The 23,940-nt window shown below is 41.6% G+C and overlaps 1 protein-coding gene across 6 annotated transcripts in view; it reads right to left on the bottom strand.

Annotated features, from left to right (window-relative positions):
• Positions 1-23,940, bottom strand: part of MACF1 (microtubule actin crosslinking factor 1) — a 326,239-nt gene that overhangs the window by 125,683 nt on the left and 176,616 nt on the right. For all 6 annotated transcript variants that reach the window (XM_060395413.1, XM_060395429.1, XM_060395401.1 and 3 more), the window contains exons 22-35: positions 21,361-21,515; positions 20,844-20,970; positions 20,253-20,436; positions 19,642-19,811; positions 14,347-14,525; positions 13,532-13,670; positions 12,674-12,867; positions 11,412-11,574; positions 10,587-10,670; positions 7,718-7,825; positions 7,429-7,527; positions 5,671-5,823; positions 5,278-5,366; positions 2,826-2,961 (exon numbers count right to left, since the gene is read on the bottom strand). In XM_060395413.1, coding sequence (XP_060251396.1) covers positions 2,826-2,961; positions 5,278-5,366; positions 5,671-5,823; positions 7,429-7,527; positions 7,718-7,825; positions 10,587-10,670; positions 11,412-11,574; positions 12,674-12,867; positions 13,532-13,670; positions 14,347-14,525; positions 19,642-19,811; positions 20,253-20,436; positions 20,844-20,970; positions 21,361-21,515 — 1,980 coding nt within the window. The remainder of the gene's footprint in view (positions 1-2,825; positions 2,962-5,277; positions 5,367-5,670; positions 5,824-7,428; positions 7,528-7,717; positions 7,826-10,586; positions 10,671-11,411; positions 11,575-12,673; positions 12,868-13,531; positions 13,671-14,346; positions 14,526-19,641; positions 19,812-20,252; positions 20,437-20,843; positions 20,971-21,360; positions 21,516-23,940) is intronic.

Below are 23,940 nucleotides of genomic sequence, written 5' to 3'. Positions count from 1 at the left end.
TGCCTGGAAAATCCCAGGGACTGAGAAGCCTGGTAGGTTACAGTCCATGGGGTTGCAAAGAGTCGGACACGACTGAGCAACTTCACTTTAAAATATTTATTAAGCAGTGACATTTAATCCTCACGACAATCCTATGAAGGCAATTAATTTTTAGTCTGCGGATAAGAAAATGAGGTACACAGAGATTAGGTAACTTGTCCAAGGTCACAAAACAAGTGAGTTCCAGAATCAAACCAAGGACTGACTCTAAATTGCAAGCTACTCTACTTTCTTGCAGTCAGATAGATCCAGGGGAGCAGGAAGAGGAAGCACAATAGAGTTCCATCTTACAAAGGAGTTCAGTACTAAGGACACAGAATAAGGCCAGCCTTATACACTGTCAACACCATCCTTATAAAAAAGCCTCAAAACAGTTTGTGAAGAATTCCTATTTTGAAGCCTTTCTAGGCAGAATGTTATTCAGAAGTTAAGTCATTCAAGTATTTTACCACTGAGAACACATCGCTTTTATCACTCTCCAACTTTCTACTTCCTCTTGTTAGTGTTCAGCATCTTCATCTTCCATACATGCTTATATCTGTCCCTCTTTGATCAGTATTACTTATTTGTCCTTATCCATGGAAGATTTTACTGAAACAACTGTCAGTCACCTCCTTGCCTCCCATATAATGCAATTCATTTCTGTCTCAGTGAGAAGCAAATTCCATAAAAGTAGGTGCTTTGCCCATTGGATGTCTAGGACTAGTATCAGCAGTTCAAGAAACATTTGATGAATAAACTGATAAACAGTAAGGAAATCCTTAAAATCATTAACCTACTTTGCCCAGATTTTAAGAATATGCCCTTAGAATTTCAAGCTGGATTAGCTGCATAATATCAGAGATGGAGAATAGATAGCAGATGAGGAACCAGATCTGGGCTGCATCTTCATCGTACTATGTTTGTTCAAATAATGGAATAACTGAGAATTCTTCACACTATTTAAAATATTATGTGTTATTCTTCATTCTCCTTTTGTTTTTTGACCCAGGATGTAGAGTTTAACTTGCATAAGGTAAATGTATGTTATGTGAATCTACTAACTATCTGGTCTATAGGGACTGAAGGGAAAACCCCACTGTGGTATGCGACTCTGAAATATATGAAAAATTCCATTTACAAAATTCATATAAAGGCTATTCAGAAGCAGACAATATGACAAAGAAAGAGATTCTTTGAGAGATGTCTAATTTCTTCTGTGAGTTCATAGACTCTCAGACATGCTTGTATTGGAAAAAGGTCCACAGTCTAGCCAAAGAGAAAAGACTGTTCCTTCTAACACCCTCATAATTGGAGGACAGGCAAGAATCACTGAGCTGGGATATGATCCAGAGAAATTCATTTCGGCCCCACCAAACACGAGCATTCTGACCTACACGAGCAGAAGATGATAGAGGGAGAAGAGGAAAGAAAACATAAAAGGCTCTACTTACCAGAGTTGCAGGGTGTGCCTTGGGCAGATAAGAGAGAGAGCCTTATGGAGCAGCTCAGCCGTATCGCACACACAGTGTAAGCTTGGTGTTAGCGTCCAGCATGCGACTGTTTGTTTTTTGCAAAAAAGAACCCCAAACAGGTCGTCCTCTTTTCCCTTTGTGCATTTGTGCTTAAACTCCAAAGGGTTAGTTAAACTTGTAAGCAAGGATGTCAGTTAATCAGAACAGTACTTCACATGGAACACACAAACGGTAACAGGGGCACATCATGCTCAATGTAGAGGTGCTCAGCAGCTCGACTCTCTTGCTTTCCTTCTCCCCTTTCTTAACCTTTCAAAATGAGAACTGGGTGTTCTCAGCAAGCAACTTTGTTAAAACTCTTCATGTACTCCCGTATATGGTGAAGCAATGAGCCATTAGAAGTGGGTTACCTCACAAACAGAGTGCTAAACCAGCACGTTCATTTTGGAAATCTGCTCTCAAATAAATCACAGCCGGTTCTACATTGTGGCCTTTATAACTCCAGCTCCTGCTATACACATTTCAGGATCACAGTCAAAGCATATTTTGCCTAAATATCATTTTGAGCATTGTCTAGACCAAATCTGATTGCCACAGGAGCTTAAATTGCCTCACAGAATTTGGCCATTGCTTCACAACATAGGAAATAAGCAGGCAAACACACATATATGTCCCAGAGACACATGTATATAATATGGTAAGTTTACATATACACACAAGTATCCAGGAAGAACTCAGGACAACCAGCAGGAACATAACAACTTCCATGTAGTCCAGGCAATGAACACGGTGGTAACTGGTAAAGATGTCACATGATGGGGTGACTATGGATAAGGGGAACCAGCGTCTCAGTCAGTGCAGCTAATTCACCAGTTTGTTTTGGAAATTGACATTTCTCATTTATTTAATAGATAGGGGAAGAAAAAGTATGGGGGGCAGGGGGAAGAGGTCCACTGCCTTTCCTTCCCAATATTCAGAACTCTCTGCTGTCTTTTGAGTGACAATGCCACAGAGTAACCATGTTGCCTTCTCATCAAATATGACACAAAATTCAGGTTCTCCTTGACTGTGGTCTGCCACAAAATGCAAGATGACACAATGGTGAAGCAGGTCTAAAGGATTAGCCATATGCACCTTCTAGTGATTCTGACTGACCAACACATCATGGAACCCCAGTAAAGAAACACGAGACAAATGGCTGCTATGGTGAGGTTAAAAATTAAGTCACACTGGTCATGGAAAGCTAGTGATCATGACTCTCAATCAGCAAAGCTGCAGTCATACTGTTCCCAAGGTACCTTTCCAACACCTGGAGAGAAAAACTCAAAGTACCTTTTGTTCTGTCTGTTGGGCCAGCTGGCTCTGGAGTTGCTGAAGCTGGTTTGCTGAACCTTCACAAAGGTCATGGTAAGTCTTACTGAGGGCATTCAATTGCTTAGATATCTGTTCTTTCTCTTTTTCTGACAGCCTAAAAGATAAAGCATTTAAAGCTCCTTTAGAGAAAGACCTCTTCCCCAATTCTCCTCTATTGTTTCAAAATGACGTCTCCCCCTTGGATAGTATTCTTCTTTGTCACTATTTATGATGGATCACCTGGTCAGTCTCCCATACTCACTGAACACTTTGGCATCTAGCTCACGGTTTTCCTGTCTGTCTCAGACTGAGTCATGATTCTTGCTGATGTCAATGCTCATACCACCAATTATCTGACACTCTATACCTGTAGTCCAGCAAACCTCCCAATCCAAATGGCCTGCAGGCCACTTCAGCCTCATCCATACTTAGATGCTGCCATCCTCTAAAACTATTCCACTTCTGACATTTTAAACTTCAAGAATCTACTATCTGATTATAACTTCTGGTTATAATCCTACCTGGCTAGTTTTCTTCCTTTACTCATATCTCTTCTCTTTTAAAAATGAAATATCTTAAAGAGACAAAAGAGAAGGATACAGCAAACTCATTTACTCATTACCTAACTACCCAACTTTCCCAAACTTTAGTATTTTACCAGATTTTCTTCAGACCCTTTTCTTGACTCTGGTGAATTCTGCAAGTTCCTTTTCTCATTCTATCGATACATTGTGTTTCTGAGACTGAATCTTATGATTCATCTTAAAACTACCTGTCGATTTACCAAACCTTCCTTGACCTCTCCATTTCTCTTAATCCATCTATTATCTTTTCTTCTCATTAAAACCCACACAGTCCACCTTCTCGATCAATCCCTCACTGTTACCCTTGCACCCTTTCCTCACTAACAAGACTCCAAACCCAGATCAGTCAAACCCTTTGACTTCTCTGATCCCACCTGCAGACCAGGTGTATCTAGTGGGGGGATTCCAAAATCATGTAGAAGTCCTCCTGGTCCAACCACTACCAGACTTCAATGCTTCCTGACAATCCTCTGGGCGCCCACTCTAACTTTCAGCAAACAACCTCTTTACCTATTTCAAAGAGAAAATACAGACCACTGGGCACTAATTCTCTTAATTTCTGACTTTACTTCTGGTATATTTACCTGTATCCATATCTTCCCTAATCTCCTTTTCCCCAGACCTCAGAGGAAAAGCTGCCTCAACTCTTTTTACTTTCTACCCACAGATGGATTTTATCCTCTTCTACATCCTCTGCAACCCCTCTTCCATGATATCAATTTTTCTCTCCCTTTTGGGCCTTGAGACTCAAGAGTCCAGAAACACAGTTAAGTCCCTTCAATCTTTTAAGAAAACAAAAACAAAAACAAAAAACTCTCTCTTGATGATAAATTCTGCTCCGAGTATTTGGTCTACTATTTCTCTCCTTTCTCACAACAAGCTCCTCGGAAGAGTAGTCTAATTTCACTACCACTACCTTCCTTGCCTCACGAGCTCCCCATTCCTCTAAATCTGACATCATCCCCCAACTTTTCACCAGAGTCACCAAAAACTTCCAACATGCCAAAGTTAATAGCCATGTCTTACTTTACTTGACTTTTGACCATTTCCTTCTTTTTGGAATTGTGTTCTCCCCTGGGCTCTGAGGTTTCACTCATAATATCCCCTTACTCCTCTAAGGCTCCTTTATAGGCTGAGAAGCCCTTGAACCCTTGTAAGATAATCCAGTCATGGTTTTTACTATGCTAATCTCTATCACTTCAAATTTCTCTCATAAATTCTAAAGTTACACATATAGCTGCCACTGGACAACTTTAGTGGAACCACTTGAGGCATAAGTAATATATCAGGGTCTTTCAAATACAAATTAGAGGTTTATCCTCTGATGTCCTGTGGGCTTTTCAGATTCATAATATCTGAAACTAAAGTGGCCTTCTTACCCCTCAAGCCACACCCTCTCCTGTATTCCCTATCTCATTTAGCAGCATCACCAAATGTCAGTGGCCCAAGCCAGAAACCTGGGAGTTATACCTGATCATTTTCATTTGTCACAAAGCCCTGTAAGTTTATCATCCTTAATATCTTTTGAATCTTTGTCTCTTCTCCACCTCATCATTTCTTGCCTGTATTGTCAGAACAGCCTCTTAACTGCTCGCTGAGGCCTCTACTCGTGCCTCGTGTCTATCCATTCTCCACGAAATTGTTCTAGAAACCTTTATGAACAGCCTGATCAGGTTCAAAAGCCCTCCTGACACATAAAATGCAAATTCAGCATGGACTACAAAGTTCTTCCTAATCTGACTCCTGCCACCTTGACTTCTCCAGCCTGAGTTCTCATCGTGACCCTGAGTTTTGGTCAGTAAGATCCAGTCCTCTACACGTGCCATTGTGTCTCATTTATGACTCACTTGTGACCGTGCTTGGCCAAGAAGATCTGTGAAGTTTTAACGGCCTCAGAGACTTGCTCCCTCTTGGTTGTCAGCTCCTCTGCCAGAACCTATGCAGTAGAAGAAAAGAGAAAACTTCAGAGGCCAAGAAACTGAAGAATCCAAAGTCATTTAAAATAAAATCCTCGGGAAAAAACCTAGCTTAGGTAAGATTTTCATCACCACTATCTAGAGCGATTTAGAAAGCAGAAACACAAAGAGGATGACTTCTTCAGTTTCTTTAAGTCCTGGAAGCTAACATTTACTGAGATAATAATCATTCCTGAGTGGCCCATATGTACCTTATATTATCCCACCTAATGAGCAATCTCATAATATGCTACCAAGGCAGTGATGGAGGGACCTTCCACTCACCTGTTGTTCTAAAATGGCCTTTTCAATGTCTGTTGGTTCTTTGGTCTGGGGTGAGGTAGCTTTGCTTTGTGTATTCTTCGCTAGGATAGATACCCAGCCCAAAAGTTCTTTAACCTTCTCCACGTGCTCCTGTTTTTCCTCCTCTACCACTTTCTAGAAGAAGAAATAGAAAATCAGTATCTTGGTCAATGTCTTACTAGACAGGCCCGATTCAGAGTTCCTAAAATAAAGACATGAAAGTTACCTCAATCAGTTGCTCCAATAACCCCAAGTTAAACATAATTTATCCCACCCACACCATTGTTCACCAGTGCCTGTGTGATACTAATAGCTAAGTTCATTATACCTAGGTTGGCACTTTTCTTAGAAAAGCATGCTATTTTCCTATGGGATGTGCAGTCAATAGTTATTTACTAATTTTAAGAAGCCCTTCACATACAGCATCTTATTTTCATAATTCTTAGATTTTCAAGTGAAGAGATGGACATCTACAGAGATTAAATGAGGTATGTACTGACATAAAGAAAATCTTTGGCCAACTTATGTAGGCAAAAGTTGGCACAGGTTAACGTTTCCAAGAGCATTTCTTTTGTAAGAGTTGTTGAATATGAGTAAACTTATTTTGCAAAAACACAGATTTTTATAATTACAGAAAGACTGCATACTATTTACAGCAAATTCAAACAATCTGAGATGCATAATATATGTCCCTTTAACCTCATTTCCTCAGGAGTTTGATACAGAATATTTCTAAACTTGTTTTTACGCTCATTTGGTACCTCTGTGGTACACACTCTTGTTTTTCCTGAAATCGTAATTATACATAGAACTCAAACTTGTTTTTTCTCTTCAAATAATGTATTATAAGTATCTTTCTATGTCAGTTCATTTAAATCTATTTCATTATTTTTAACAGTTTCATAGCATTCTATCATATGGAATTTGGATAGCTCCAATATTTCCTTTAACAAATTATGCTTTATTAAGGATCTCTCTTCACAGCTCTTTTGTTCTTTTTTTAAAATTTATTTATTTATTTATTTTTGGTCATACCACGGGGCATGTGGGATCTTCGTTCCCCCACCAGGGACTGAACCTGTGCCCCCTACAGTAGAAGCACAGAGTTTTAACCGCTGGACCACCAGGGAAAGCCCCCATAGCTCTTTCTTAAAGCTTATAATGTTTCTATAATAACAAACCCTGGAAGTGGGAGTGTTGGACACAAGACAGTCAGTCCTCATTATTCACTAGAAGGTTGTCATGTGCCTTAGAGAGAAAATGTGCTTTAATAAGACTTGTTCAGGTGTGAGTTATGCTTCTCTTAGATATGAGTTCAGTGTTAGTGAATCAGCAAGATTTATTAAGTAAAGTCCTGGAGAAGGGCATGACACACCCACTCCAGTATTCTTGCCTGGAGAATCCCATGGACAGAGGAGCCTGGTGGGCTACAGTCCCCGGGGTAGCAGAGTCAGACACGGCTGAAGCGACTTAGCACACAGGTATTAGGTAAAGTGCTTTTAAACAAAAACACACATAAAACCAGGTTGTATGTTATCCACTGACCAAAAGTTGGCAGGAACCTAACCCTGTGTTCCCATGGGTACAAGAATTCTTTATTTTGCTGGTGCAGTGCACCCAGCAACTTCATGGGAAAAGTACAAAATGGACGTCAGCTGTGTGTGCATTTTAAATCTTGACAGATGAGGTACAGGATTTTTTATTCTACTCTCAAGATGATCTAGAACCAGCTATTCTCACCTCCTCCTCCTCTAGCCGCCGGAGCGCATCACTGATGTATTTTACATGCTGAGTTGTTAAGGTCACCAATGCTGTGTAGCGAGTCCTTAAGTCCATGAACTATGATTCAAAAAAAAAAAAAAACCAATTTAGATAAGTTATCTGCCAAAAAAGTCAATTTAAATAGTTGACAAAAAGAGGAAGTTTTCATGAAGTCACATGCTCAACAGTAATCAAATCATAAGGCCCCGATGAGCAAATCCTTCCTTGAGGCCAGTGTACACATCCTTGCCCACCCCCCTCCTTTCACCTCTTGCGTGATGGCATCTGAAGAGGAGAGCATGCGACGGCGCTTGCCCGGGGATTTCTGCTGCGATTCCACAAAGGCCTTGTATGTCATCAGCTGTAATTCATAGTCCTGGGAAGGAAGACACAGAACTGCATTTACGCCGGGCTTAGGGCTCACACACACCATGCAGTAGCACCGCAGCGTTTCCACGGTGATGATCCTCTAGCACAGAGGTTAGCAAACTTTCTGAAAAGGCCGTACCATCTATTCACTTCTGCCACTGCAAGTGGAAGCAGCCGCACACAGCAACTAAAGGAAAGAGTGTGGCTGCGTATGATAAAACACAACTTAGAGACACTGCAAGTTGAAGTTCATATAATTTTCATGTGTTGTGAGGTATTATTATTAATTTTTTTTAATAGCCTTTTCTCATGGGCCATATAAAATTGGCAGGCAAGCTGGAGTTAGCCTGTGGGTCAGGTCTGCAGACTCCTGAGTTGGCAATTTGTTGAGTGCTGACCGCATCCTTCATCTCACATACAGGGTGACTGAGGCCCAGAGACAGGAAGTGAGTCTCCCTAATTGACTCAGCGGGTGAGCAACAGAGTCAGGACTGGACTCAGTCTTCCATCCATCCCTAAACTAATGCTCTCTTCCTGTCGCCATGCTATTGCGTCACTTCCTCTGCGGTTTTCAGAGTGCCGCCCTGGTCCAGGCCCTCTTCCTGGCTCACATGACGCTGCAACAGCCTCCTATTCTCCTTCTTAGACTCTCACCTCCAATTTATTTTCTGTCATGCTACTGGAATAACTTTTCTAAAGTCAAAAAGATAACTTCATTTCCCTGTTTGAAAGTTTTCAATGACTTAGAGCAGATCTCCTCAAATATCAACTTTCACCTGGGGATCTTGTTAAAATGCAGTTTATGCATTTCTGACCAGTTCCCAAGTGATCCCAATGCTCCTGGTTCAAAGACCACATTTTGAGGAGCAAGAATAAACGGTAAAGACAAAGGAACTGAACAAGGCCTTTCATGGGTTGATCCCAATCTCTTCTCTCAGTTTTCATAATCACTGTTTCTCATGTATGCTACAATTTCTAGCTATACCAGGATAGCTAGAATTTGTTATTTCCTCATATAATCATTGTATTTTATTCCTCTGTGTCTTTAATTATGAAGTTCCTTTTGCCTGGAATGTTTTGCTTTCTGTTGTCAACTTTGAAAATTCTAGGCAGGAGGAAAATACTGAATGAGTGCTTAAGCAGTCTACTGAAGAGAAAAAAAAGCTTCACCAGTGGCTCAGTGCTAAAGAACCTGCCTGCAATGCAGAAGCTACAGGAGACACCGGCTCGATCCCTGGGTCAGGAAGATCCCCTGGAGAAGTGCATGGCAACCCACTCCAGTATTCTTGCCTGGAGAATCCCATGGACAGAGGAGCCTGGTGGGCTACAGTCCATGGGGTCACAAAGAGACACACACGATTGAAGCGACTTAGCACAGTCGTAGTAACAACCAAATACTAATAAAAATAAAAGCATGTGCTACCATTTACTGAATGTATTTTAATTTTGAGGTATTGTCCTATGTATAAATTATCTCATTTAATCTTTGCAACCATTCAGTGAGGTAGCTACTATTCATAATTTTGCAGACATAGCAACAGAAACTCTAAGGGGTAAATGTTTGCTCGAAGTCTTAAGCCTGGAAAATGGCAAAGCTAGGATTTGAACCCAATTCTTTGTGATACCAAGTCTCCTGTTATTAACTAAAGAAATGTATGCATTAAAAAACTATTTGCTGAGCACCTACTATGTGTTTGTCATTGTTCTGAGTGCTACACACATAGTGGGGAACAAGTCAGAAAAAACTTCACTCCCCTGGAACTTCCATTCTAGTGGGAAGGCACATGATAAGCAAATCAGTATAGAAGAATCTCAGGTCAGTTTTCTTTAAAGACCTTATCAGAGAAATAGGGAGTAGGGAGCCAGATCTTGCATAGCCTGATAAACTATAAAAGAATTTAGAATTTCAGTATGAGTATGACAAGAAGTCATGAGACAGTACCAAGCAGGAGTGACAGGATCCAATCTATCATGTTTCAGCTATGGCAAGGTACACATTTCCCTCACATTTTAGTATCGCTAAAATTGGAAAATGTCTCACTTGGCATTGGCAATAATTGGTGGAGTTTCCCCCTTCTGGGCAGTGTGTAAAGTAACGCGACTCATAATCAACAGTGTCTGAGGTTCCATGACATGCGGTACGTTCTTACAAAGTGAGTCTGGCTTCTGTGTGGGAAAAGAGCCTGAGTGGGCAGGAGCAGAAGTGAGAGAGCAGCTCAGAGCACTGGAGCAGTTCCAGAAGGTTCTTCACTTAGATGCAAACCTGGGCGGGGGGGTGGGGGGGGGGGCGCGGTGGCAGGGGGAAGGGGTGCTGAGGCGCAGTCAGATCCGGGAGCACAGCAAGATGGACGCAACTAGGTCCCAGAATGCTATTAAACATAAGGTTTAAGGTGAAGAGAAGAATGAAGAATGACTCTTTGGGCTTTTTTTGCCTCAGCAGTAAGGAAAATGATGACACTATTTCCTGAGATATGCAAGACAGTGAGAAGTGTGTTGAGAAGAAAACCCAAACATTCTGTTTTTCACATGGCAAGTTTAAGAGGCCTGTCATTCACCCATTCAGGAGTCAAATGGAGACTCCTTGAAACTCATCTCTGTCTGATACCTCTCTGAGCATCCCCAAATATGTGCCATGACAAACACACCTGCATTAACTTAAAGATGGAGCAGAAGAGATCTGCTTGCTTGTCCAAAAACAAAACCTCCAGTGACACGCAGATCTTCAAGCTGGAGACTATTTATGTTACTTTTAGGACTGGCAGCATTACCTTTACAATGGTGGAGTACTGCTGGGAAAATTTTTGACACTGGTCCAGTTTCATCTGATTTCTCTCAATTTCTGCAAACAGCTCCTAGGAACCAACACATCACAACCTTTTATCATTGTCATTATCATCACCGAAACAGGTAAGCGTTTATCATGTTCTACGGCAGTGGTTTTCAAACCTTAGCTGTGTCAGAATCACCTAGAACACTGGATAAAACATAGATTGCTGGGTCCCATCTCCAGAGTTTCTGACTCGATAGATTTCGGTTCGAGTCTGAGAACTCTCATTTCTAACATGTTCCCAAGTGATGCTGAAGCTGCTACTCTGGCTGTCTACACTTTGAAAGCCACTGTTCTAAGTAATTTACATGTATCATTTCATTTAATCGTAACTACAAAAACCTTATAAGGGCAGTTGAACAAGTAATGGACGATATGCATTTCACTGCTGTGGAAAGCAGAATACTAAGAGATTAAGTAATTAAGATCAAGTAAGGAAGCCAAAAACAAAAAAATATCCCTCAAAATGCCAACATATAAAAACAGCTTTGAATGAGATAATTTTCTTCAACTCATAGCTTCCCTGGGTTTTCATTTTCTATATTCTAACCCCAGCAAAACAAAATGCAATATTGACCATCTAGTGCTTTCAATATATACTCGGGGGAACTCAGGATTGGAAGGGGCCTTCCAATCTTGGAAGGCCCTAATGCAAAACCAGTATCCAGTGATCATTCTGCCTGAACCCTTTTCAGAAGGGGCTCAGAATGTCTTGACATTTGGGGGGAAGTTAACTGCGACTTCCACTGGGTCATGCCACACCCACCGTCTGCTGGCTGAGCTGCTCGGAGAGTACTCTGCTGTCCTCAGCCTGGCCTGGCTTCATCATTTCCTGCTGGGCAGTGGTTTCCTCAATCCATTTGATGAGAGTTCCATGGCAGGCTCGGTAATCTCCCAGGACTTCCTGGATACTTTCTAGCTCAGATTGGCTGCAGAAGCAAAGGGAAACTGCTATCAGATATCTTAGTATAAATACAACTAAGTAAACAAGGCAGTTCCCTCTTTAGCCCAGCCATGCCTCCAGCTGAGCTTGACCACAGAGGAATGAATACATCTGTATTTCGAGGGAACAGCAATGCAACACTGAGTGGGAGCTATGCATCTACCCAGCATTCTGTGGGTGAGAAGTAAGTGGAAACCAGGCGTGCCCTGCTGACCTGGAAACTGCTTTGAAGCCTGGCATCCTGTGATAATCCTTGTCAATTTTTTCACCTATGTTGCCAAGGATTACTGGGATTGCCAATAAGGTAGTGCTGCCTGTACACTTTGGTCTCCTGGTGATAGAGGACCTGTCAGAGTGTACAGCCATGATTTATGACTCACTGTAGTTTCTTGGGGAGAAAAGTAGGGGTAGAGTGGGTGAAAAATAGTAGTTACTGTTAATTCCAGTAACAGCTTCTTATACCACTTTTATTAGTCTCACTAGCAGGGATGGGGGAGCCTGCTGGACTGCCGTCTCTGGGGTCGCACAGAGTCGGACACGACTGAAGCGACTTAGCAGCAGCCTTGGGATGATAATTCAATTATAGAGAATTAATCCAAACTTACATGAGTCTCTATCACCCCCCTCCCTATATATTTTCCTAACTAGCCTGGCCTCAGATAGGTGGTTTTCTGTCTTCCCTATTCAAATCAGTCATCAAAAACAGAACCTCAAGTAACAGATAAAAACACTAAATTAGCGAATGAAAAGGAAGCAAGAAATTCTGCAAAGCCCCACTATGAATAATGACTCATATTAAGTATCAAAGCTAGAGAATTCCCTGGTGGTCCAGTGGTTAAGGCTCGTGCTACCACTGCAGGGGACACAGCTGCCCTGGTCAGTGAGCGTATGCTTACTTAAAGGCAGGAATCAGCCAGGATGGGGTAGAAGTTAAGTGACAGTGTGAAATTAAGTGACAGTATACATTCTGGACAACATTCTGACCAATCTCTGCCTTTAAATAAGCATACACAGAAATAACTCTATTTTCATTTAAAACCTAGTTTCTGAACCCTAGAGAAGAAAAGAGTGGGGCTATCACTCACCGGGTCTCAAGCTGGGCAATGACCCGGTGCCAACGGTCTTGTAGCTGGGAACCTTTTTCCTGACAGCGCTCCAAATCCAGGTTTCGCTCTGGGGTCAGACGGCTCAGCTGCTCTGCCACCACCTTGGCCTTGCCGATTTCCTCATCCAGGACTGAAAACACTGAATTCTTGTCCTTCGCATCACTAAGCCAGTGCTATAAAAACACAAGCAGAGCAACAGGTTAAATATATTCCATGATAAAAAGGACTCAGACTAAGGAACACAACGAGTTATTGTCTATAGCTGGCTCCATGTTACATCTGTGATTCAAACCCAGACTCTACCGTGTTTGCGCCAGAAATGCCTCCATAGTCCTTAGGCACACTAGGCAACCAGTAGCGAAAAGTGCAAGAAACCTGTTTGAAACTTGAGTGTTTGAAACCTGACTCCACCACGTATAAGCTATGAAACCATGACAAGCCACTTAGCCAATCTGAATCTTGGTATTCTATCTGCACATAGAGGTAAAATTCCCTCCTCTAGCCGCCTCACAGAGTTGCTTGTGAGCATCAAAGGAGGTAAGAGCTAAGTGATTTACAAACTTACAGCCTAACTATTGATTGTATCCAATTAAACTATGACTTTACTGGGGAGAAAAGGGAAAAAATAGAGAAGCATGGTCCTTTATCTCTATTTTGTAGTTAGATATATGTCTCGATCCTCTCTTCTTTGGACCTACATAAAAAGACATTAAATATAATATTCTGCCTAATTTGAATGCAAACTTTAATCAGTGGCATGCCATCCAAAACTGCATTTCTCTGCTAACCCCAAGCAATGAGTATGTTAAGTCAAACTAGGAACTAGGAAAAACCAACCCGTAATGTAGATCGATGGGACTCCAGAGCTGAAAGATCTGCTGGTACTGCTTCTTCTTGACTCAGCTTGATTTCATAACCTTTGACTAAGAGTTCAGCATCCTGGATGCTACGCACTATAACATCGATTGTCTTCAGCCTGTGAGGATATAATCACTTCCATTAGTACATGCATTTTAAAAGCTGGGCTATGGACCTGGAGTACTACCAAGAGAGTCACCAACTGTAACTGTCAAAATCAACTTCACCATTACTAAATGATGACAGGGTTTCATAAAAACAAGCGTAGTATATGTACTGCCAATTTAAGCCAATTAAAATATAGTTTGGGGGACACTGGGACACACACACATGTGTGCATATGGTGGGGGTCTCACAAGAAAATAGGCTTGAGGACAGAAACCCACTCAAAACCATGAAGACTCCAAGATCTCCTCAAGGTCATAGGTGTGGATGTGTGGGCTGAGGCAAGACCCTCAAAGCCTAATACGCAGTTTAGATAAAAATTTCTCTTTCTTTAGTGTCCCTTTTTCTGTTTTAAAAAGAAGTATCTAATCAAGCAGAAATGAGATTCAAAATAGTCATAAAGCTGCAAATCAACTCCCCTTCTTCCCTTCTATATTCCCAGCATTTGTTCATTGCAGCCCAAATGAACCCACTCCATGTTATTTAGAACTAAAGCCAAGGTCTCTTTTTATGAGCACAAGCTCTTCAAAACCTGTAATCTCCCTGAATTGTTCATGAAACATTCCAGATACTTTTTTTTCCCCATCCGAATGGAAAACATTGCCCTCTTGACCCAAATTCTCACTCACTTGTTTAAATAGACAGTGGAGAGACCATACACATGGTCCATTTTCTCCACCAGCAGATTGAGTTCTGAGCGCAGAGTTGGGACACTGGAACCAGATGGGGACTGATGGAGAAAGCTGTTGCATTTCATGGAAACAGCATCCAAGTCCGCCCTCAATTGCTGCAGATCCTCTTGAGTGTGCTATCAGGAACAAGACACACAACAAACACAGAGACAGCATTGAACCAAGAGGTTAGCAAGAAGTCCTAGTTCAGAATAGCAAAATATCAGAAACAGACCAAATGTCATATATAAGAGAATGATGGAATAAACCAGGCAACCGCAATGAAGGCAGAACAGGGCAAAGAACACAAATAAATTCTGAACACAGACTTGACTACAGACATACCTTCAGTATAAAGACAAAAAGAATTGCAAACTCTAGATAGTAGGTTTGCTTTTTGTAATACTATGAGTTAGCAGTTCTGAAACCATGATCTGTACATGTTAGAATTAAGCAATAAGTAAAATTACATTATGGATAATGTAAAGGAGGTTTTTCAGTCTTGAGGAAGGGAGTTACAAATATGGAAGAAAAGAGAGGTTAGAATAAGCCCTGAGGTATTGGTTTGGAACAGGATGGAAAGAGATATATACGAACATTTGTGGTTACGTGTATGCTCTATCTGCTGCGCAGGCCTAGAGTAGAGGCCCAATAAAAATGAGCACACTCAGCACCCAATCTTGGTTCCTAAATAAAGGGACCTAAAGAAAGCAAGACTCCTCGGAGAGGCACTGATTGTAGGGTTGGGGTTGGTAAAAGTAAGAGGAAGCAGGAATTGTTGAGTTGGAGATGCTACCAAAAGGGCAATTATGGGTGTCTTCCCTGGTGGTCTGGTGGTTAGGATTCTGCACGTCCACTGCAGGGAGCACAGACTGCATCCCTGGTCAGGGAACTAAGGTCCTGCAAGCCACATAGTAGTAGTTAGTAGTTTGTCGCTCAGTCGTGTCCGACTGTTTGAGACCCCATGGACTGTAGCCTACCAGGCTCCTCCCTCCATGGGATTCTCCAGGCAAGAGTACTGGAGTGGGTTAAAAGGCATTTATTAGGTCAATTAAAGAAATTTCAATTAAGGTCTTAGATAACAGTAATATATTCAATATCAGTGTTCATTTCCTGATTTTAATCACTGTCCCGTGGTTATGTAAGAGACTATCCTTGTTTTTTGAAGTATATAGGGGTAAAGGAGCACCATGTCTGGAAGTTACTCTCCAAAAAAAGATTATTATTATTATTAGAAGAAAATGACAAAGCAAATGTAGAAAAATGGTAACATTTTTGGAATCCAGGTGAAGGCTACATGAGAATAAATACTTTTCTATATATCTGAAACTATTTCAAAATAATTTTTTTAAAAAAGTCCTTTAGAAGAGCTCAATATTAACCTGAATTTCTTTGAATGCTCTCTTTTGCAGGGACAAATAGATTTTGAATGACTATAGAAAAGTTAAAAAAAAAAAAAAAACAAAAAAACAACCAAACTTCAATATGAGAATTATAGGTTTATCTGACATGACTCTTTTCATACTGTTTATGGGGATCTAGAGGCAAGAATACTAGAGTGGTTTTCTAATGGCAGAAAGTGAAGAGGAAGTAAAGGGCCTCTTGACAGGGGTGAAAGAGGAGAGTGAAAAAGCTGGCTTGAAACTCAACATTCAAAAAACAAAGATCATGGTATCTGGTCCCATCACTTCCTGGCAAACAGATGGGGAAAAAGTAGAAACAGTGGCAGATTTTATTTTCTTGGGTTTCAAAATCACTGTGGACAGTGATTGCAGTCATGAAATTAAAAGAACTTGCTCCTTGGAAGAAAAGCTATAACAAACCTAGACATCATATTAAAAAGCAGAAACATCAGTTTGCTGACAAAGATCCAGATTCAGAGTCAAAGCTTTTCTGGTAGTCATGTACAGATGTGAGAGTTGGACCATAAAGAAGGCTGAGAGCCGAAGAATTGATGCTTTCAAACTTTGGTTCTAGAGAAGACTAGAGAGTCCCTTGGATAGCAAGGCGATCAAACCAATCAATTCTAGAGGAAATCAACCCTGAATAATCATTGGAAGGACTGAAGTTGAACGAAGCTCCAATACCTTGGCCACCTGATGTAAAGAGCTGACTCACTGGAAAAGGCCCTAATGTTGGGAAAGACTGAAGGCAAAAGGAGGAGGAGGCAGCAGAAGATGAGATGGTTGGATGGCATCATCAACACAGTGGACATGAGTCTGAGCAAATGCCAGGAGATAGTGAAGGGCAGGGAAGCCTGGCATGCTGCAGTCCATGGGGTTGCAGAGAGTTGGAGACTGAACAGCAAGGAACAGTGACATGCCTCACACAGCCCCAGATTCTTTTTGACCAAAGAAAATTACACTGGGCTCTCATCCTTCTCTTAAGCCTTAGGAATTACTGAGACAGTTGAGAAAACTCTCTCCTCCTCATTAGGCATTCCTTTCCATTTCCTTTAAAATGCTAGATCAAATCTAATATTCTTCACAGAGCTCTCTTGTCACACCCCAAGTAGAAATGTTCCAGTAACACTCTACATTCATACAGCAATGTTTGCTTGGAAATCTGGAGGTACACTGGGTATTCTCTTATGACGTCTCTTATACTGAAATCTCTAACTGTGACTTTAATCTTTTGCTCTTCTTTAACTACACTATAAGCCAAAAGCAAGGACCTTTGGCTTACTTTCATTGCAAGCCCCCCAAAACTTAATAAAGCAATTAATATTTGCTGCTTTTACATCAAGAATATCACCTTACATTTCCATAGCATTTTACTTTTCCAGGAGGCTCATGGCATGTACTGTATCACTTAATTTTCAAAACTTCTGTGACTCATATAGTTCAGTTCAGTTCAGTCGCTCAGTTGTGTCCGATTCTTTGCAATCCCATGCTCACCAGGCTTCCCAGTCCATCACCAACTTCCGAAGCCTGCTCAAACTCATGTCTATTGGGTTGGTGATGCCATCCAACCATCTTATCCTCTGTTGGCCCCTTCTCCTCCCCGCTTCAATCTTTCCCAGCATCAGGGTCTTTTCCAATAAGTCAGTTCTTAGCATCAGGTAGCCAAAGTATTGGAGTTTCAGCTTCAGCATCAGTCCTTCCAACGAATATTCAGGACTGATTTCCTCTGGATGAACTGGTTGGATCTCCTTGCAGTCCAAAGGACTCTCAAAAGTCTTCTCCAACACCACAGTTCAAAAGCATCAATTCTTCAGCGCTCAGTTTTCTTTATAGTCCAATTCTCACATCCGTACAGGACTACTGGAAAAACCATAGTTTTGGCTAGGCAGACCTTTGTTGGTAAAGTAATGTCTCTGCTTTTCAATATGCTGTCTAGGTTGGTCATAATTTTTCCTCTAAGGAGTAAGCGTCTTTTAATTTCATGGCTGTAGTCACCATCTGCAGTGATTTTGGAACCCCTCAAAATAAAGTCAGTCACTGTTTCCATTGCTTCCCCACCTATTTGCCATGAAGGGATGGGACCAGATGCCATGATCTTAGTTTTCTGAATGTTGAGTTTTAAGCCAACTTTTTCACTCTCCTCTTTCACTTTCATCAAGAGGCTTTTTAGTTCTTTTTCACTTTCTGCCATAAAAGTGGTATCATCTGCATATCTGAAGTTACTGATATTTCTCCTGGCAATCTTGATTCCAGCTTGTGCTTCATCCAGCCCAGCATTTCACATGATGTACTCTGTGTATAAGTTAACTAAGCAGGGTGACAATATACAGCCTTGACGTACTCCTTTCCCAATTTGGAACCAGTCTGTTGTTCTATGTCCAGTTCTAAGTGTTGCTTCTTCTGCCTATAGATTTCTCAGGAGGCAGGTCAGATGGTCTGGTATTCCCATCACTTTCAGAATTTTCCACAGTTTCTTGTGATCCACACAGTCAAAGGCTTTGGTGTAGTCAATAAAGCAAAAGTAGATGTTTTTCTGGAACTCTCTCACTTTTTTGACGATTCAATGGATGCTGGCAATTTTATCTCTGGTTCCTCTGCCTTTTCTAAATCCATCTCGAACATCTGGAAGTTCATGGTTCATGTACATTGAAGCTTGTGCTAGCGTGTGAGATGAGTGCAATTGTGCGGTAGTTTGAGCATTCTTTGGCATTGCCTTTCTTTGGGATTGGAATGAAAACTGACCTTTTCCAGTCCTGTGGCAACTGCTGAGTTTTCCCCAATTTGCTGGCATACTGAGTGCAGCACTTTCACAGCATCATCTTTTAGGATGTGAAATAGCTCAACTGGAATTCCATCACCTCCACTAGCTTTGTTCATAGTGATGCTTCCTAAGGCCCACTTGACTTCACATTCCAGGATGTCTGGCTCTAGGTGAGTGATCATATCATTGTGATTATCTGGGTCATGAAGATATTTTTTGTATAGTTCTTCTGTTTATTCTGGCCACCTCTTCCTAATATCTTCAGCTTCTGTTAGGTCCATACCATTTCTGTCCTTTATTGTGCTCATCTTTGCATGAAATGTTCCCTTGGTATCTTAATTTTCTTGAAGAGATCTCTAGTCCTTCCCAGTCTATTGTTTTCCTCTATTTCTTTGCACTGATTGCTGAGGAAGGCTTTCTTATCTCTCCTTGCTGTTCTTTGGAACTCTGCATTCAAATGGGTATGTACCTTTGCCTTTAGCTTCTTTTCTTTTCTCAGCTACTTGTAAGGCCTCCTCAGACAATCATTTTGCCTTTTTGCATTTATTTTTCTTGGCGACAGTCTTGATTACTGCCTCCTGCACAATGTCACGCATCTCCATCTATAGTTCTTCTATGGATGGAGGGTCGTACTATCTCCATTTTCTGAGAAAGGAAACTAAGGATGAGAAGTAATTTGCACAGGGGCTTCCCTGGTAGTCCAGGGGTTATGCCTTTGCCTTCCAATGCAGGGGGTGTGGGTTGCATCCCTTGTTGGGGAGCTAAGATCCCACATGCATCATGGTCAGAAAACCAAAACATAAAACAGAAGCAATACTGTAAAGAATTCAACAAAGACTTAGGAAAAAAAAAAAAGGTCCCCATCAAAAACATCTTCAAAAAAAAAAAAAAAAAAGAATTTGTTCAAAGTCACAGAGAAAAGCGTACATCAGAGCCCATAGCAGAATCTGAGCCACTCCGTACTATTTGTGGAGTCACATGACTGACAGTAACCATGTCACAGAACATAACATACGTGTGAGCGACAGAGCAGGAAGCAGCAGCTCTGCTGAGCATTCTTAGAGCACCCATCTTGCTCTGAAGGCTTACCTCTTGTTCTGCAATCCTTAACGCATTGTCTTGCCGAGCATCTCTGTCAGTCCTAGAGCTGGCTGGGGACTGAATTCGCTGGATTAGCCTCTGTTCACACTGCTCCAGGCGCAGCCGGATATTCTTCAGCTCTGAAATGTACATCTTGGCCACAGTTTCCTCTTTGTCCTCTGTGAATGCACAAGCACAGAAGACCATTAAGCACCACAACAGAGATCAGCAAACCTGGGGAAAACAGACTCACCCTTAGACAGGGTACCACTGGTTCTAGCAGAGCTGATACTCCATGAATGACAGCAAAGCCTTATATGGGGAACCTTCTGCCTGTTCCCAAACTCCCTGCATCATATACTGATCTTTGAGGTCCAAATACATAATTTCCACAAGAAAACGGGATATGTTTATTAGCAATAATGAATAAAATACAGCCTTTTCTTCCATGATCTGATTTTGAGAATTCATCTCTGTGAGTTATTCGCTATCTCAAGTTTTTCTAGCAATGCAAGTGGTAAAAAGGTGGTGATGATACTTCCTAGTGTCTATGAAGGGTCGAGCAGCACCCTTCAGGGCTTTCCTTCCACCTTTCCCCTCCCTCTTCCCAAGGCACATACCATTCTCCATGGACTTCATCAGGTGCTGGAAATGGGTTTTACACGCCTCCACCTCCTCTTCCAAGCGAAGACGGTCAGCCACTGAGAAGAGGGCCGAGTCACGACTCTCCTGCAGAAAGTCTTCGTAGTGGGCCTGCAGATTCTTCATAACCTGGTGGTACTCCCCAGGTGCTGAGGAGCGGAGCTGCAGAGAAAAAAAACAGTGGACATTTCAATGGAATCGAAATGTAATACAAAATAGTGCACAAATCATATTTATAAACATGTCGATTTTTCACAAATTGAATGTGTCCATGAAATCAGCATTCGGATCAAGAAGCAGGACATTACTAGCATCTCAGAAGCACTCTGTGCCCTCTCAGATGCAAACCTTAATGACGGCCAATGCACCAGCATTCCCCTATTCCGCACATTTATCCAAAAGGTTTTAGTTTCTAAGATCCTCAAGCTCCTAACCCTGAAACAGTATCCCTGACTTCATTTCCCACTAATTGGGTGAGTAGGAGTCTCACAGTAATAGAAAAAACTTCCTGCTAAAAAAATAAAACTTTCCAATAGGCTATAAGCCTGGGTTAAAGCTTCCATAATTACCTTTTCCAGATTCCAGGTCTTTACAAGGTCAAGGTCCTTCCTCAGATAGTTCCAGGAGATAAGGCTTTTGGTGTTGACATGTAGTTGATGCCAAAGGGCCATCACCTTCTGATAAGATTGCTCCACCCTACAAGCAACACAAAACCTGGCTATAGCTTTTCTAAGGCCTGAGGTCCACCCTAGAGACCTTCTGAGGGAAAAAAATGTGATTGTCTCAGCAGAGCTGAGCAGAGAAAGGCAACAAGTGAAATACTAACAACATAGAAATCTTTAAACCTAAATTAATTGATATTCTCAAGCACATATTTAGCAATATCATAAATGTTACCTGAATATATTGATACTATGAGAAGTCAGAGTGGAAAAGCAATGACAGACAAAATAGAGACAAAATAACTCCAACTGAAATTTTTGAAAAATTACAACAATTCTTAGAAAGCAAGCACAGATTCAGCCCTCCATCAGTTCACCCGCAAAGGGCAGAAGTGGAAGCACAGGGTGGCAGCTGAGCCAGTACCTGCTGGCCGTCTCCATGGCATCCTTATTGGGTGGGGGGATGAGGAAGCAGACTGACGGCACCATTGCCTCGTTCCCTGTGGGGCTGATCACTTTCCACTTGGTCCTCTGTGAGTTATCTTCCAATACACACTCATCATTCTTGCAAATAGTTATCTGAAAAGACAAATTTATAAGTTATTTCTAATGGATAAACAAACAACCTATTATTACCTGGTGCCTGATCCCAAGGCTATGAAATCCTTAAGGAAAAATCATTTTGGAGATCTTTATCACCTAGGGAAAGTTTCTGATTTTGACAAAAAGATAATGTGTATAAATATACAACCCAGGGATGGTTGCAACATGAAAGAAATAAATGAAGCAAGTGTTTATTAAATGCCTGTTACATGTCGAGTAACTCAGATATGACAGTTATATGGAGACTGTCAGAGCTCCAAGAGCAATCTCTGTATCCCCAATGAACATGGTAAAAATTAAAGGGATATAATACAACTTTGCTTTTGTGATACTTCCACATCCTCCCTTCCTGTCACCCCAGTCAAATCCCTGAAATGTTTAAGCATTTGAAATCATCAGCTCTTTCTCTTGGGAGACAGGTAACCAGTATTATTAGTTTCTGTGTAATTTACGGACAGAAATATTGAGATAAGGAAAAGCATGGGAAGAGGTCATTCGTTCTTTGGTATAACACATATTTACTGAGCCTACTGTGTGCTCGGAAGTACGCTAGGCCACTAGAGATACATGTCCCGCATATTCTGATGTGCTATTTGGTTACAAAACTGTGTGCCAAACTCAGTTTACCAGGGAATGCATGGAAGGCGAAAGACCGGGTCTTTGTTAGAGGGGTAAAGAGATTATTCAAGACCCTGACGCCACATTAAGGAATTCAGACTTTCTGAAAAGAAATGGGGCAACTTCCCTGGTGCTCCAGTGGTTAAGACTTTGTCTTCCAACGCAGGGAGTGCAGGTTCAATCCCTGGTCAGGATTGGAGCTAAGATGCCACGTGCCTTGTAGCCAAAAAAACCAAAACATGAAACAGAAAAAATACTGCAACAAATTCAATAAAGACTTTAAAAGTGGCCCATGTGGGGAAAAAATATCTTAAAAAATAAAATAAATAAGAACAAATGGAGAATCGTTGTAGGACTTAGGCAGGGGAGAGTTGTTTTTTTTTTTTTTAAAGATCATGCTGGTGGTAGGATAAAGAATACACTGAATGGGAGGCTGATGCAATAATCCAAGTGGGTCTGATTTAGGTAGAAGCAGCAGGGATAGAAAGAATACTTCAGGGATATTTGTGTGTGTGTATGTATGTGTGTGCTCAAGTTGTGTCTGACTTTTTGTGATCTCATGGACTATAGCCACCAGGCTCCTCTGTCCATGGGATTTTCCAGGCAAGAATACTGGAGTGGGTTGCCATTTCCTACTCCAGGGGATCTTCTGGACCCAGGGATTGAACCCACGTCTCCTGCACTGGGAGGCCGGTTCTTTACCACTGCACCACCTGGGAAGTACAATGAGGGGTGTTTCTTTACAAATGCTGACTTGGTAGCAGCTGTAGGGAAAGAGGAGAGGAGTCATGGATCTCTCTAGGATGTTAAAAAGCCCCATTTCTAGCCACTCTTAGGCAACTGGGTAGATAATGATGTCAGTTACTGAGGCAGGGAGCAGGTCAAGATTGTAGAGTTGAGGCTTACGTTTTTAATGATAGATTTGAGCACGTTTAAGTTCTTGAGAAACCTATATGCAGGTCAGGAAGCAACAGTTAGAACTGGACATGGAACAACAGACTGGTTCCAAATAGGAAAAGGAGTACGTCAAGGCTGTATATCATCACCCTGCTTATTTAACTTCTATGCAGAGGACATCATGAGAAACGCTGGGCTGGAAGAAGCACAAGCTAGAATCAAGATTGCCGGGAGAACTATCAATAACCTCAGATATGCAGATGACACCACCCTTATGGCAGAAAGTGAAGAGCAACTAAAGAGCCCCTTGATGAAAGTGAAAGAGGAGAGTGAAAAAGTTGGCTTAAAGCTCAACATTCAGAAAACGAAGATCATGGCATCTGGTCCCATCACTTCATGGGAAATAGATGGGGAAACAGTGGAAACAGTGTCAGACTTTATTTTTTGTGTAGATGGTGACTACAGCCATGAAATTAAAAGACACATACTCCTTGGAAGAAAAGTTATGATCAACCTAGATAGCATATTCAAAAGCAGAGACATTACTTTGCCAACAAAGGTCCATCTAGTCAAGGCTATGGTTTTTCCAGTGGTTATGCATGGGTGTGAGAGTTGGACTGTGAAGAAAGGTGAGTGCAGAAGAATTGGTGCTTTTGAACTGTGGTGTTTGAGAAGACTCTTGAGAGTCCCTTGGACTACAAGGAGATCCAACCAGTCCATTCTAAAGGAGATCAGCCCTGGGTGTTCTTTGGAAGGAATGCTACTAAAGCTGAAACTCCAGTACTCTGGCCACCTCATGTGAAGAGTTGACTCATTGGAAAAGACTCTGATGCTGGGAGGGATTGGGGGCAGGAGGAAAAGGGGACGACAGAGGATGAGATGGCTG

This window comes from Ovis aries, chromosome 1 (genome assembly GCF_016772045.2).
Source record: "Ovis aries strain OAR_USU_Benz2616 breed Rambouillet chromosome 1, ARS-UI_Ramb_v3.0, whole genome shotgun sequence".
Taxonomy (NCBI): domain Eukaryota; kingdom Metazoa; phylum Chordata; class Mammalia; order Artiodactyla; family Bovidae; genus Ovis; species Ovis aries.
The sequence above is the reverse complement of the archived record's forward strand: the minus strand, read 5'-3'. Positions and strand labels throughout refer to the sequence as shown.